Here is a 16,886-nt window from a genome sequence, read left to right on the forward strand (position 1 = left end):
TTCCTGTCAGGGATGTCTCTTGGAATGCACTGATTGCAAGATATGCCCAACTTGGGCAAGCCAAGGAGCTATGGGCATTTTTCAGCGGATGTGAAGCGAGGGTGACTCTCCAAATGCAATGACACATGCTCTAGGTTTTTTTTAGCTGACGGAGCTTCACATATGGGATGTCGTCTCTTGGAATGCACTCCTTGCAAGATATGCCCAACTTAGGCAGGGCCAAGGAGCTCTGGGCATTTTTCAGTAGATATGAAGTGAGGGTGTCTCTTCAGATGCAATGACATATGCTCTGGGTTATTTTTGGCTAATGCAGAGAGAGGGCATCTCTTGAGATGCAATGTTGTCTCAAGGAGTGCATTGATTGTAGGATATGTCCAACATGGTCAAGTCACGACGAGAGAGATTTGTTTTTCAACAGATACAGAGAGAGGACATCTCTCCAAATGCAATCACGTCCACTTGCACCTTGAAGGCATGTGGCATTACACAAAATGTTGATATGGGAAAAACAATTCACGATGATAATTTTAGTCAATGATTGTTGAAAGAAACTTCATGCTTGGCACTACTTTGGTTGACATGTATGCCAAATGTGGTGTACTTTATAAAGCACAAAAGGTGATTGAGGAGCTTCCTGTCCGGGATATCCTCTTGAAATGCAATGACTGCAGGATATGCCTAACGTGGGAAGGGCCAAGGAGCTATGGGTTATTTCGGTAGATGTGACGTCGTTCTTGAAATTTCCTTGGTCGACATGTATGCCAAATGCATGTGGTGCACTTCATAAAGCACAAAAAGTGCTTGAGGAGCTTCGTGTCCATAATGTCATCTCTTGGAATGCACCGATTGCAAGATATGCCCAACTTGGGCAGGACCAAGGAGCTTTGGGAGTTTTTCAGTAGATGTAAAGCAAGGATGTTTCTCCAAATAGTGTAGATATTGTTGGCATGCCTAAGGTAAGAAAATCCGCATAGCACCACCAAGGCAGCACCGTTGTACTAGTGCTATTAATAAAACCTTTGATGCACACTTTTCAAGTTTTGGTCATACTAAAAGATCCGAGAACATCATATGCCAAGTTTTGGAATGGGAGGAGAAGATTTGAGTTTTGGTTCAAAGATTTTTTTCTGTCACAAAATACTTGCTCAAATACCAATTGAGCAATTGCAACAAATCAAATTATCAACATGAAATTTTCTCAACCAACTTAGGGCCTATAGAAGTGATTTGCAGGTTTTTTTTACAATGTGACAAAAAGCAACAGTCTTTTGCCTAGTTGTGAGGCCTCAGGAATATTCAGAGAGGCGTTTCTTAGTGTTTAATTAATATTGCTTTTTTATGATAAAAGAGAAAAAATAAAACTCAAAAAAGAAACTTTCAATATCAATCTTTTACTATCACAAAAGATAGGGCATTTGCTCAAAGGGAATGCCTCTATTTTAATTTTTTAATGGAAAGTTTGGGCATTTTGAAAAGGTCATCTATGTGTTATCATCACCTTTGAGACACACTTGAGCTTGAATTGAAAAACTCCTCTAAAATGAAGGGATGCTTCAACTTTTGGCAGAGTTAACAATGTGGTATTCATCAGAATCAGTGAAACTATAAAGGAGGTTGACATTGTATGATAGAGTTTTTCCCCATGAGAGACTTTGTTCATGAAAAAGCTTCTTTCCAGGAAGACATCTTTCTGACGTAATAATATTGCTCTTACTTGAACCTAACTCCAACCATTTCTCACTATAAAACCCAAACCAAAACAAGCCTCACAAAACTTCTTTAATCAAAGGAATTCAATATGGAATCAAGTACATTTGAAGATTCTAACACTGATTTACCTTAGTATTGTAAGTGAATTTCCCAAATTTGAGGTGAAATTGTACTAACTCTAGGTTTGTTTCAAGCATTGATTTGAGCATTTAGCCTTTGTTACCTATGTTTCGCGGTGAACAGTTGAATGAGTTAGAGGATTTGAAGTTTGAGTGCCTGACTGATTATTCATTACAGATCACTTTTGATGCTAAGCAATATTACGACGGGAGTCTTACCAGTAATTCATGGTTTATGGCCTCAGAGCTTGCCAAGGAGAGTGAACCACAAGCAACATCATCTACTAGTTGGTTGTGAACCACAACATCTACTAGTTGGATGGGGATTGATGGGAAAAAGACCTTTAAAATCTTAGTAGGTCTTCTTCAACAAGCTTGATGATGCTCTCCACCTTCTCTTTAAGACAAACTTGAAACTCCTCCTAAAAAGTAACAATGAGTACAATAATCTTGTCGAACTATACCACTTTGTGGTCTAAAACATCAAGAAGAAAAAGACAAGCTTGCCTTCTTTGCACATGTGGCCTTTTGTGCAAAGGAATGTGAGTGGTGTACAAAGACTCTCCATGTAAAACAATTGTGTGAAGCTACTAGATTAAGAAGTGAATTAATAATACAAAATGGCATGCTTTATGAGAGGGAAAGTAAAACCTTTTGGTACAAAATGGCTTTGCAAATGGTGGGGAAGTATGTAAGGTACTAGGTGACAGAGAGATCCCTTTCATTGTTATGGAATGCATTGTTTTTATGTTAAATCAGGAGAGGATACACATACACACCACACAGTTGTTCCCAATAGCTGCAACGGTGCTTGAACCCTTACCCTTGAGCACACAATTCAAATGCCTTGGCAAGTGAGCATTCATTGATCTTATGATAGGGAAAACAAACAAATTGGGGATTTTTTGGATGTGTGCATAGATTTTCGAGGCAATGTTTACGGAAATCAAACCTTTAGAGCATTTAGGTTCAAAATCGATACTCGATTTCAAGCTTGTCTTCGCGGAAGCCGACAACAAGTTAACACATTTGAGTGTTAAAACCAATGAATCATCTTTTTTTTTTTTTTTTTTTGCAAAACTCACAATTGTGAGTGGATAGTATTACGAACATAAAAAATATACACCAACCTCGAGTTCAGATCGAGCCTTGAGGGTCAAAGGATTACAAGTTTTCTACTTGACAAAGAAACCGCTCCTAGGCTTTGCTTATTACAAGATGCCATCATGACATGTATTGTTCTAGACAAGTCCTCTGAGGCTTGTTTGCCTCCGAGCATGTGGATCGTCAGTGTGCTCTCTTGTATGATTTCACAAAAGCTTGCCACAGCCAGATCCCCCTCAAACCAATGAATCATCTGAAAATACAAAAAAAGAAAGATTTGTAAGAGTCACTTTTTTCTTGTAGGAAAAGTGGTTTTGGTGATGCTTTTTTTTTTGTGTGTGTGTGTGTGTGTGTGTGTGTTGGGTCTGTGGGTCGGTGTTTTGGGGGGGGGGGGGGGGGGGGGGTTTGGAGGGGGGGGGGACAAGTGGGGTGGGCATAGGGAACCTTTTTATGCAAAAAGAAGTTTCTATGACGTGGTGAGAGTGGGGGCAAGCTTGCTAAGCAGAACTCATTTGTGAGGGCACCACCTCACCCCAGAAGATGACCCCCTGATTATTTGACCTTTGCGTCCCACTTTTGCTCACTCCATTTTTTGTAGTGTATATGTGTATGTGTGGGTGGGCTACGTGTGCAATCCTCACACAATTCCATTCACACCTTTGTATATGTCCATTCCATCAAAGGGGTGGGTGAAGGTTCCACCGTTCACTCAAGTGTCTTGCTTTACCTTGGACATGGAATGTGTGTGTGTGTGTGAGAGAGAGAGAGAGAGAGAGAGAGAGAGAGAGAAAAGAGAGAACACCTTCACATCATACACATCGTATGCATGGCAAGATACCCCTTCCTCTAATCTTTTGCTTGATTCCTTTTGCTGTTCTGTAGAGTCCCCCCAATTCATGCATTCCGTTTAAATTTTGACAAAAGAACTTGTCTTTTCGCCCCCCATCATCTTTCTTTATAGGAGGCCCTATAGTCCCATAGACCCATCTGGAATCTTGCCAAATGATCTTCTCTTGTGTCCTATAATTTGGCCTTGAATGCACTCAAAATGAGGGATGGAGTGTAAGGAGAAGAGGCAATGAGCAGCTGCTTTTTTGTGTGTTTTGCTGCCAAAGAGAGGCCTCTATTTTAGTGAGGAGCGCATGTGTGTATCTGTGTATGTGTGTTGAAGAAAACATTAGCTGCAAAGAAGAGAAAGCTGTGAACAAAAGCTTATAATCAGAGAGCATCCCACCCCAAACGCACATGGAAACCTTCCCTACACATCCCTTCAGAATGCCTCCTCTCTCCTTGCTCGCCACTTTCCTCCTTTTGATCAGCTTGTCTACCATCCAAGCATGGGACTGCGAGAGCTCCTGCGGTGGCATCACATTGAACTCCCCTTTCGGCTCTGCTTCCGGCTGCGGCAGCTCCGCTTTCCAACCTTATGTCAACTGCAGCAATGGAAAGCTCCTCTTCTACTCCCCCACAGGCACCTACCAGGTGCAATCCATCGATTACAGCAACAATGTGATGGTGGTGATCGATCCACAGATGTCCACTTGCAGCTCTATGCAGTTGAGCGGTGCGTTCGGGCTGCCGATCGGCGCCCCCTTCTCCTTCTCCAGCTACAACAAGGTGGTCTTGATAGGGTGCTCATCGACCTCATCACTCTACAGCAAGCAAAGCTGCGATACATCGTCGGAAGCGCAACAGTTGTGCAAGAGCATATATGAGAATTGCGATGGGATAAGCCAGATAGGGATAGTAGCGACGAGTAGTACAGGCTCTGCGTCATCATGCTGTGTATATGCAAGCTCGTTGCTAGCAACCGCACCGTATGAGGTGGATTTGCCACTATTGCAATGCAGTACATACACAAGTGTGTATCACATAGGGAACATACAGAGCCCTCAAAGCAGCTGGCTGTATGGGATTGCTCTTCAATACAACCCTTCTTCCTCCTCTCAATCCTCCCCTTCTGGGAGTGGCCAGAACCCTAGCTGCTATGTCTGCCAAGAAGCTGAAGGTAATTTCCTCTCTCTACCCCAAAATTACACATTTTTTAATAAAAAAAGATGTAGCTAAATTTTAGTCTCTCTCCATGGGGGAGAATGTACATTATATCACTCTTCTTTTTAATGTTGTCCAATTCTTACTTCACTACTTTGTTGTACTATTAGAGTACTTTTTAACTGCTTTTTTCTGCCAAGGCCCTTACATTCTCTGTTCTCTCTATTTTGTGTTCCTATTATAAATTGAATACCTTCCCTCTGTGCAAATAAAGAGGAAAAAAAAAACTCGTTGATTATTCGCAATCATGCTTAATTATCATCGAAGGCTCTTTTCGTGTAAAGCTTTTTTCTTTTGATACAATTTCCTGCACTTTTATTATAGGCTTTTTACTAAAACTCTCACGAATGTTACTTGTAGTGGCATTTCTATGAAATTTATTTATCTCTTTTCTGCTCGTTGCAGACAGCCATGGGTCACTAGCGTTGCCTTCACGGGTTGCAGGTAATTCTTAATTTATGAATTTAAGCACATTCTTCAAAGGTGAACTTATAACGTTAAGTGCCTGATAATTTTCTTTAAATAAAATGTATTTTCAGGGCTGTTACTGGTCTTGGCTGCAATAATCTCTCTTCCTATGCTGTGATGTCCAATTACCTGCATCCATGTGGCCGCTGAGACATAGTACTTAAAAAGTTGTAAATTGAACTCCCCTTGATTGATTCAAAAGTCTTGAATCCTATCCAGGTCCCTCCCTAAAGAATGCGTTCTATTTTATTCCTGCCGTGTCCTCTATCATCTTCTAGCCTTTTGTTTGGTGAGAGAATCTCCCTTTTCGTGATGCCCATAGCATTGGCAATCAAGTGCATATCTCTTTACAAGATTGAGAATCGTGGTGTGTGTGTAGAAATCAAGCTCTCTATACACCCATGGTGACAATATTACAATTGTGTGTGTGTGTGTGTGTGAGAGAGAGAGAGAGAGAGAGAGAGAGAGAGAGAGTGTGTGATCACTCATCTTTTTAGCTTTGTATCGCTGGTGGTTTCCCCCCTATGGTTTGTTGTTACTATAGCCCCCTATCATGGTTTTGTCCTGCAAGTGGCAAAGGCCTTATTGTATTGGTTGGTTTTGTTTTAGCTTCGGTAAATGGATACTACAAATCACAAATCATTGTTTGTTCTTTAATGCTAAATCTTTAAATCTTGAGATTTAAGATTTAAAAAACCAAAACAAGCCTCTTTGCTTTAGCACTCTTTTCTCCCCCCTCCCCAAAAAATCTCTCTCTCTCTCTCTCTCTCTCTCTCTCTCTTTCTTTCTTAACGATACTATTCTTTATTTTGGGCAGGCCATCTTAAATTCTTTGACATTTCTTATTCTTGACAAATTTCATTTCTATTGAGAATCGCGATGTCCCTGGCCGTATGTAATGCCTACAAGCTTGTAACTTGGTTACGTAATACAGAGTAAGCACCTAGTCGCGCCAATGTCAATTGGGGGAGTGGGATGCACATAGTCGCACCCAACTTCCAATCAACACACAAAAGACCAGCACACATGCTTTGCTTTCATTGGCTCCCCCAACCCTACATTGAAGGAGGAAGCAAATGTCCCGTAACCCTCGCTTAAGTTCCTTTTTTTTCAAAGTGATAGTACGATTACTAGCAGCGTTTTGATTTCTTACAAAACTTTTTAGAATTTCTGAAAATGGTAACAATCCTCTCCCTACTCCCCCTGGGTGCAACGTAGCTATAAAGCTGGTGAGAGAGAGAGAGAGAGAGAGAGAGAGAGAGAGAGAGAGAGAAGAAAAAGAGAACTTTAACGTCCTAGGAAACTATCCCAAGAGACCTCGAAGAATTTTAACATCGTAGGAAACTATCCCAAAGAGACCTCAAAGATCTATCCGACAAGAGTTTTGTGATTTGGTGGAAAAAAGGTTGAGATAGAAGGTGATGCAGCTTGAACTTGCCTAACCTTTTCAACTATCTTGACGTTTCTTTCAAACTTTTTTGAACTTTAATCCATCTACAAGTTCATCTGTCGACCTCATTTGGCTGCTGTCCCAGCATGGATGATGGGAGGATGAAGGGTACATGAAGTCAACAGCCTATTTCTCCATGAGTTCAATAAAGTACGCAGATTTTCTATGTCTAGCTTTTACTTCTTAGGATACATTGCCTGACTCAGCATCTGAAAATCCCATGTTATGAAGCAGTCACGACTATCTCTCTCTCTCTCTCTCCCCCCCCCCGCCCCCTCCCCCTCCCCCCCGGGCACAGATGACACAGATCAAAGGGGGGTCGAGAACCAAGCACACAATGTCTGCAGAAATCGGAAAGTCCAGCCTTTTCACACGACAGCCCACACTCAAAGTGCCCTTGTAGTCCAGAGACATCTTGGTCGCTCCTTACTAGAGATTCATCGCCAGAGATTGCACTTCAGTCGCCCATACTCACAGCTCACGGAGTTCTTTAAGAGAGCTTCCGCCCACTCGCATTCAGGGAGGGGTCATTCTACAGCAAGCGGAGATTATTGAGCCTACAGACGCCCCAAAGCTCCGCGATACAAGGCCCATTTGAATATTCAACTACGACATGAGCAATCCAAACAGAGGGAAATAGAGCAGGCTTTCTGAAATTATACTGCGGGGACCCTCTGAGACTTCATAAGTGCGGAAGGGAGCATAAGTGCGGAAGGGAGGGAGAGAGAGAGAGAGAGAGAGAGAGAGAGAGAGAGAACAAACTCCGCAACTCAAAACCACAAGTGAACGTGTATATATAGTGACTATCTTGCGCGATCCGTCTATCAGCAGGTTTCTCTCGCTCTTACTACGACACAAATTAAATTAATGACACATATGGTATTTCATAAGTTCATGGTACACACACGCGCGCGCGCAAAGAGCGCAACATGGTTTTCATTCCAAATAGGAGCCAATAGTTTTGTTGCAAAAAAGAGGCTTCTTGATAAGAGAGTAATCATCAGAAACATAAGAGATAAAACATGAGGAATCCCAACCTTAAAAAGAGATCACCATCAAACCAAACCCATTGTAGAAGGCATCATTTATCCCAAAAAGAGATCACCATCAAATCAAACCCATTGTAGAAGGCATCATTTACCTCAAAAAGAGATCACCATCAAACCAAACCCATTGTAGAAAGCATCATTTAGGTTGAAAGCGAAGCTTGCGATAGACACGGGTTCGCACTCGGAACACCCAGGGCCCAATCTATCACACACTTCGTCCAAGCCGCCTTGGAGTATCATCGACAACATACATTCTCACTTTCCAATTCTCTGCTTCAAATCCAAAGGAAGGTAGTGCATTTATGGGCCGTTGATTCCCTATCTCTCTAAGAGAGACATGACCCCGTCCTGTTGCCTCGTCTAGCTCTAAGGCAACATGATAGTATCCTATGAGTCCTAAATAGCACGTGGACTCATATAGACCTACCAATAGATGGGCTGGATAATAGTGTTTCCTACAAAAAAGAAAGAGTATGTTAAGAAAAATCCAAACCTGTTGCAAGACATAAATAATAATAATTCAAAATCCATACCTTATGACATCAAAGTCTTCTAAGATATGGACAACATCATTTACAGGTATGGGTCCCCTCCAAAAAAGTGGATCTATGCTTCATACAACACGATTAGTATGCTTTAATCATTTAAACTTTAAAGTGAGACTCAATTTTTTGTAAAGTTTTTACAAATTACCTCGAATATATTCAGATACCCTATCCATTGTGTATTTGACTGTAGATCGGCTGGCCATCTATAAACAACAATAGAAATTAGGATTAAATAAAACTTCATTTAACAAAAAGTTAATGACAAAGAGGAATACATGGATGAAAGATAGTATGATACCTTAAACATTTCTGACCTCTAGCACTTCTTTGTAGACAATGTTTGGGCTGCAAGCCATTGGATTTGCATTTGAATTTTCTATCGATGTTTGACTACCATCTATCAAAATTTTTATGGCAGTAGAAGAGCGCACGCGGGACATTGCTACATAGAGCTGACCATGAGTAAAAACAGGTGTAGCAAGGTACAAACCTAAAAATCCAAGTGTTTGACCTTGTGCCTTGTTGATGGTCATTCCAAATGCAAGTCTCACAGGAAATTGTCTACGCTTCATTTCAAAAGGTAATCCTTGAGAACCTCCGATGATAAAGTCGATCCTTGGTATGAACACATTGTCTCCAACATGAGAACCTGTGATTACTTCCGCCTCAATGACCTTGTGATAAAAATTCTTACATATCAATCTTGTCCCATTGCATAAACCACGCCTTGGATCTAGGTTGCGAAGGAGCATGATTGGAGCATTCTCTTTCAAGTGCAAGTAGTGTGGTGGGAAGCCACCACCAAGATCCAATGAGTTTAAAAACTCTATTGGATATAACCCACCATTACAATCTGATGTACAAAGACAATCTGCACTCAAGTATTTTTTGTCAAGTCCTCTCATTTTATGCATAGCCAAGTCATTGATTATGGAAACATCCTTATTGCGTGGTGCAAGAATACCTCTGTCCCGAAAGAAGCTTGCATGTCTTTGGACATTTTGTAAGTCACCATATATACTGTGAATTAGGCCTTGAACATTGTTATCTTCGAGTATCATACTACTTGGAAATGCTACAGTATCAAGTAAATCCCCATGACATACATTCCCATTGCCAATGTCTAGTACCCATTTTGCAAAGTCTCTCTCAACCAAGTCATTGGAACAATGAAGTACACGCATATTCTCTATTAGCTTCAAAGTCTTCACATGTTTCCATACATAAGATCGGCACAAAGAGGCATCAACAATATCTGCTCGACTTCCTTTGGGCACAACTGGTAAAATTTGTCTAAAATCACCCCCAAGGAGAAACACCTTTCCCCCAAACAATGCATCACTTTGCATAACATCTCTCAATGTCCTGTCCAAGGCCTCAAAAGCATAACGATGGACCATGGGAGCCTCATCCCAGATGATCAATGATGCTAATCTCAAAAGCTCTGCAAGTTGACTATTTACTTTGATGTTGCATGCTGATTCAGAATGCACTCCTATTGGTATCTTAAATCTCGAGTGTGCTATACGTCCATTGCTAAGAAGTAAAGCTGCAATTCCCGAGGATGCACATGCTAAAGCGACATTTTGTTGACCACGTACACGACAAAGTAGTGCATTATAGAGATAAGTCTTCCCAGACCCACCGGGTCCATCCAAGAAAAAAACTGTCCCATTTGATGAGTCAACTGCTTGCATGATTTCGTTATAAGCAGCTCTTTGTCCACAATTCAAAGATGCTTCCATACGAATGGCTAGTGTCATCTGCTCGTTTGCATTGAACATCCTCTCTTCTGCTATCAAACCACTCCCACATCCAGATAATACAGAACGGTCTACTTCGGGCATCCTAGAGTAGTCACAAAGTCGTTTCCCATATGATTGAAGCAGAGACTCCAAGCTACATAATGCTTGATTCTTAGCTATCTCATGACACACACCCTCATCACTTGTACATTCATGCAAATCATAAACATAATCCTCAGAAAGCTCCAAGGAGAATCGGTGCCACATTGTACCTGGACATAATGGCTCACAAAATACCAAGATCATAACAGATAGTTGTCGTAGTTGCAAGCCGGTACTTGTACATGATGCCTCTTGCAAACACATAAACCATTCATCATCATTTTGTAGCAAACCCCTGGCATTGCAAGCTTCCTTGAAAGTGGCATAGGTTTGTGTCTGGCACATGATGCAATCTATTGTTGAGCTCATTCTCTGTATCAAAAAAGTACAATTGTGTAAAGCGAGGGATTTGATCCACTCTTTCGCACGGTGTCATGGGCCCAATATTATGGTAGATGGACCGTGAACTTTAAAAGTGTACACACCTCTCCCTCGCGTAAGTTGCTCATCAACATGAGCACCCAAAGAAGCAAAAGCCAATACATTATTGTATGTCTGATGTGTTTAAGAAATTTTTCCCTCTTGGTAGTAGCACCTTGCATCAATTCTTTGAGCTCCATTGGCGGATCACTCAAAGGAAGTAATTTAACTTTTCCTGATAAGCAACAATACTTACCTACAAATGTGCGTATAGACCTACCTTCAACCTTCCAAGCACATGCACCACAAAAGGAGCACACAAAATTTAAGCTACCCAAGTTGTGGACCAAGAAAATTCCATGGTAGAGGGCAAGCATAGAGTCATGCTTCAAGATTGTTGCATTTGGATAAAGGCAACGAATAGATAGACAGTAATGCTCAAATTTAGAGAATCCTCCTTCTGCAAAATTAATGCAAGGATGTTGTTGACCCTCCCAATTAATGCAAGGATGTTGTTGACCCTCCCAATTGTTGGCAACTCCAATAACGGAAGGTACTTCTAAAGGTCTAGTGCTTTGAGCATTTGTAGTACAATTTTCAATATGCATAGCCATTGCATCCATTTGTTGACCGCCATGGCTTAAATGCATGATATTCACACAATCTCCTAAAATACCCAATGGGATTCGCTGCAAAGGTCTTTGAGCCCTAGCCCGTGCTATTTCTTGCCTAGCTTTTCGAGAAATGTTGCACAATCTAGCTCGATCTGTGTGTCCTGGGGACAAAATCCGTGGTCCAGACACCATCTGTGTTAAACAAATTTTTTTAAAGAGTAATCACTTTGGGTGACCGGTTTAACACCAATCAAAAGGTTTTCAATAAATTTGAGTTTTCTAAATAGGAAGATTTGCATCTATCTAATATAAGCTACCAATCTACTTGTCCCTGACCATAAATTTGGCATGAATAACGTTTCAATATTCCATATCTCCTTTCCTCCCCCTTTCGCTACCTCTCCGTTTGTCTTTCTACCCCTGCCTATATCTTTTTATGTTTTCCTTTTTGTTTATTCCCTACCCCTAAAACCTTTGTGTGTGTGTGTGTGAGTGTGTGTGTGTGTGTGTGTGTGTGAGAGAGAGAGAGAGAGAGAGAGAGAGAGAGAGAGAGAGAGAGACTACAATGATAAATTGAAGTATTGCTACATCACACACACACACACACACACACACACACACACATAGAGCATTTCATGCATGTGTTCATGGGGGGGATGGGAGAGGGAGAGGGAGAGAGAGAGAGAGAGATACTACAATGATAATTTGAAATTTTGCAACACCATTAGTTCAAAAAAGATTACATTTTAGGATAGGATGTAGTAATAGAATGATAATTTGAAGTTTTGCAACATCATTAGTTCCAAAAACATTACATTTTAGGATAGGATGTAGTAACACCCCCCTGTGCGTTAGGCATGACAACACGATTAAGTCTCCTATCGATAGCATTCAAGCGATTAATTGCAATTTTTAAGGTCTTCATCTCAGACCCTAAATCTGCTACATGCTCTTTCAGAGCTTCGACTTGCTCCTTGTGTTCTTTGAAGGTCCTAATCTCAAACCCCAAACCTGCTACATATTCTTTCAAGGCTTCAACTTGGTCCTTGTGTTCTTTGAAGCACAAAGACAATTGTTGCACAACCTCATTCTGGAAATTTTCCATGAATGTATAGATTTCATGTTGATTGATTTCCAAACGTGCAGTTTCGTCCTTGATACCCTGCAATGCCAAAATCACCTCCTCTCGAAAGGTGATGTGGTCTTCTTCACCTTGAACTTGTTTGCAAACCTTTTGTAAGTAGTTTTTGCACTCTTCTTGGACAGCTTTGTTGCGTTCACAAAGCCCATGAATGATTTGTAAATGCTTTGAAGGACCCTCACAATTCAATTGCCCCCCTGATCTGGCCAACTGCTTTGCGGCTTGCACGCTATTGCACTCTGGAGGTGTAAGCATGATGATTTCATTTACATCATGATCTCCTTGAGAAACATTCCTAGAGTCGGAAGAAGGGCTATCCATCACTGAAAGAGAATAGATGCATCGATTAATTGCAAGTGATCATTAAAATATATGTTGGTAACAACATGTCTGGTTAAGTAAAAACAAATTATGATGAAGTGGAACAACTTAGGTCTAAAAAGAGAGAGACACTTGTCACTGCTTAGTCATGGAGGTGCATACAGCATGAATATATATCCAGAGGGAGATAGATAGATAGATAGCTAGGCGATGCTCTTTGGCAACAACTGCACCTAAAAGAGCTGTGGGGAAGCCCGCCATGTGGAAAATTATAATTAATTATAACATGGATATATATAGAGAGGGAGATAGAAAGATAGATAGGGGGGGGGGGGGGGGGGGAGGAGACCACATTCGGCCAAGCATCAGGCTTTCATCTAGAGAGACGTCTCCACTTCACATCCACTAAAAATAGGCCACAGCTTTATGGCCCTAGCCCTATCTTATTGTTGGCAATATGCGGCTCGCACGCTATTGCGCCCTGGAGGTGTATGCATGATGACTTCATTTACATCATGATCTCCTTGAGAAACGTTCCTAGAGTCAAAAGAAGGGCTATCCATCACTGAAAGAGAACACTGGTTGGACCTAAGGTCTCTCTCTCTCTCTCTCTCTCTCTCTCTCTCTCTCTCTCTCTCTCTCTCTCTCTCTCTCTCTCTCTCTCTCTCTCGCTCGCGCGCGTGATGATTTTTTCCGAACACTGGTTGGACCTAAGGTCGCTCTCTCTCCATTCATTCATTCCCCTGATCATGCACAAACTGAAATCTTGGACGCTATATTTATTTCTAAAAATGATTTTGAATGTTTCGAAAAATGATTTTTCCCGAAGGTTGGACCTAAGGTCTCTCTCTCTCTCTCTCTCTCTCTCTCTCTCTCTCTCTCTCTCTCGCAAAAAGAAGTTGATGCATATAACATGAGTAAATAGAGAGAGGAGAGAAACAATGGGAGGGACAAACTCGTCATTGCAAACCGTTAAACACAATATTGCTCTCGACTTGTAGGCACATATGCTCTAAGTGTAGATGCAACACAAAGGGAAGAGAAAATATAGAAGCTCATTGTCCTTGATTGTTTACTAAACTTATGGGGGTTAGTTTCAAAACCTTAATAGGTCCTGTGTTCAAGACCATTCAAAAGAATTTTGAGAGGTAAGTTTGAAAATTTGCAGGTCAATGAACACTAAACTTAAAGTGTGGATGCAGAAGAAGGTTGGACCTAAGGTCTCTCTCTCTCTCTCTCTCTCTCTCTCTCTCTCTCTCTCTCTCTCTCTCTCGCGCGCGCGGATCAGTGTTGCCACCTCAGTTCTGCAGCTCGTGCCCCCTCAGTTCACTGCGCTGCACAATACACGGTTGGAGAGACACCTTAGTTCTGCAGCTGGTGCTGCACGCGCCCAGCCTGGTAGCCGAGCACAGTACACAGTTGGGGGGGGAGAGGGAGAGAGAGAGAGAGAGAGAGAGAGAGAGAGAGAGAGAGAGACCAATTCTGCAACGAACCACAGCTAGCTGGCTTTGCGTCGAGCTGATGACCGTGATAGCCTGCTGGCGTCGGCGAGCCACCCGCATGTGGAGAGAGAGAGAGAGAGAGAGAGAGAGAGAGAGAGAGAGAGAGAGAGAGAGAGAGAGAGAGAGAGTCTACGTGGCACCTTTTTCTCGGACAGCAGGCCTCGGGCAGCAGCGCCTTGTCTTCACCAGCTAGCTGGATAGCAGCAGCGCCTCGGACAACAGCTCCGCCTTCGGACAACAGCTCTCTCTCTCTCTCTCTCTCTCTCTGAGTTCAGGAACAACGGCTCAAGGTAGTGAGTGTTGCCTCTCGGTGTGGCAACGGCTACCAGCTCCACTCCCTGCCTCTTCACCTTCCCTCCACTCCATGCGAGTCGCGACCCATCAACTCCCCGTCCGCTGTGCAACCTGAATATGAAGACACGTAGCAGCCTTCCCTCCACTCCCTGCAGCAAGTCGCGACCCATCAACTCTCAGCCGGATGCAGCCTGAATGTTTGATTTGAAGCCACGTAGCAGCCTAAATTTGAGGCTACTTCATAAAGAGTATAGATGTAGGTGTGGATATGGCAATTACCCAATAAATATAGATAAAATCCCCACCAAAATGGGAAAAAATGGAAAACGCCACCTTTGTCTTGAAAGTGATTGGCCGGACCAAACTGAAAGTGTTCGGCCATGCATCCTACATGTAATGCAGTGGGTGGCCAGCCCGGGAAGACTACTAGCCATAGAAAAATGCTTAAAACCATGAAGCAACAGGGTATGAAACTCTAACCACCCCTCTCGATAGCTTTTGTTGAAACAAAACATCAAACCCCAAGGTGTGATGACAAAATCCTGTAATGAACAGCCTTCTACACTGCCCATGGTAGGACAATACTCCATGAAAAGATCTTCCACTAAAACCTACTCCCGAACATAGTGGTATGACTATATGCTTTGTCCGAGCATGAGACACTCTTGCCCATAGCAATGCCACTCTGGTTGTTGCAAAAATGAAGCGTGGCAGCAGTGTGAGGAAACCTTAACTCCCCAAGTAATCTCCAAAGTTTTATGCCTTCACACGTAGCGAAACAAGCTGCTCTGTATGAGCTGCTTCTTTCAATAAGAGCACACCCGTGAGTTGCCGCTTGCTGCTCCATGAAGTATGTCTCGATCTGAGTGTGGAAACTACTCTTGCTGTAGAACATTGTGAATTTGGTTTACCAACCCAATTTGACTCACTCCCACCACCCAACCTAGGAGCAACCATAGAATATTCCACAATCCAAGGTGCCAGAGGTGTACAGCAAAGTATGTAGCACACTGCCAATGTGGCTACCAAGGCTTGGTCGAAAAGAAACTCAGCACTTGTCATGCGCACATGGCTCTATGTGCCACATGGGCATGCTTCATCGACTTACAGAGCCAATTTTGTACCTATCCCTAGATAGGAGTGTCTAGAATCCTAGGAGAATTAGTATTGGCACGAACCTGTTCGTAGGACCTGCATGCCCGGAAGAGTCCATTAGATTAGGTTTTCCAATTTTGGAACCCTCTTGTATAAATGGTTTGTACAAGCATTTTGACGGATGTTGTTACACTAAGGTTCCATTTACGCAATCAAAAGCAAATACCACATCGGCAATAGTGTGGGGGGCCCTTGAGAGGGTTGGTTGGGAGCCTATAGGTCAAAAGTGTTTTTCTGAACGTACATTTGGATAAAGAAGTTTATGTGGAGCACCCTCCTGGGTTTTGTATACCAGGCAAGGAGGATTGGGTCTATCAGTTGTGGAAAGCATTGTATGGACTGAAGCAGGCTATAAAGTTGCCCCTGGATTTTGGCCGTGAAATTTTTTATTTCCGGCGAGTGATTTTCCTTCACGCACGATGGCTTCTCCTCATAATGGGGGCTTTACAAATGTGCGTTTTTACTGCAAAAAATTACAAGGGGTAAATCAGGCTCCATACTTAACACAAAAATGGCTAATGCTGACTCATATGCACTTTGCTTCTTGATTGCACTTTGAAGAATGGATTTCGCAGTAGTCCAACAATATGTGTCCTCGTGTCTTAGGGCTTGTTACCTTAGAACCAAAGCATGTTTACAAATGTGTTATGAAATCTATGCCGTTGTAAGTTGGTTTCCTCTATGCTTAGAAAGGACTGTTTCACTATCCATTTCATTGTTATTTTCTCATTGTTTTATTCATTTTTGCTCATAGATTCATTTCAGTTCATAGGAGTAGGTTAAATAACAAGTGCAACCATCAAATGGGACTGAAAGAATTAGGGTAAAAACTGTCTGAAACCATATTTGGGTACAAAAGACCATAACTTTGAAAAATTGGAATTTGATTTTTAGAGCATCAAAGCTGATTCAAACTCAAAAATGCCATGGAAAAAGGGATAAAGAAGCTTGTAGGAAATAAACTGAACGTCTTCTTTCCAATTTTGCTGAGGAACATGGATCGCATCCATGTACGTCTGTGACCAACTGACTAGATATTATCACCCTTTGCTAAAGCTTGCTCTCAGATACCAGTATCCTGAGTGTGACCAT

General features: G+C 42.1%; 1 protein-coding gene across 1 annotated transcript; it reads left to right on the plus strand.

Moving 5' to 3' along the window:
* The first annotated feature begins 3,943 nt into the window (after positions 1-3,943).
* LOC147434059 (uncharacterized) lies at positions 3,944-5,706 on the plus strand. Its single transcript, XM_086490675.1, has 3 exons — positions 3,944-4,941; positions 5,391-5,429; positions 5,525-5,706. The coding sequence occupies exons 1-3, from the start codon at positions 4,179-4,181 to the stop codon at positions 5,569-5,571; spliced, it is 849 nt and encodes a 282-aa protein (XP_086346801.1). The 5' UTR covers positions 3,944-4,178; the 3' UTR covers positions 5,572-5,706.
* The last annotated feature ends 11,180 nt before the right edge of the window (positions 5,707-16,886 follow it).

The sequence above is a fragment of the Adiantum capillus-veneris genome, chromosome 19 (genome assembly GCF_014529385.1).
Source record: "Adiantum capillus-veneris isolate H3 chromosome 19, ASM1452938v2, whole genome shotgun sequence".
NCBI lineage: Eukaryota > Viridiplantae > Streptophyta > Polypodiopsida > Polypodiales > Pteridaceae > Adiantum > Adiantum capillus-veneris.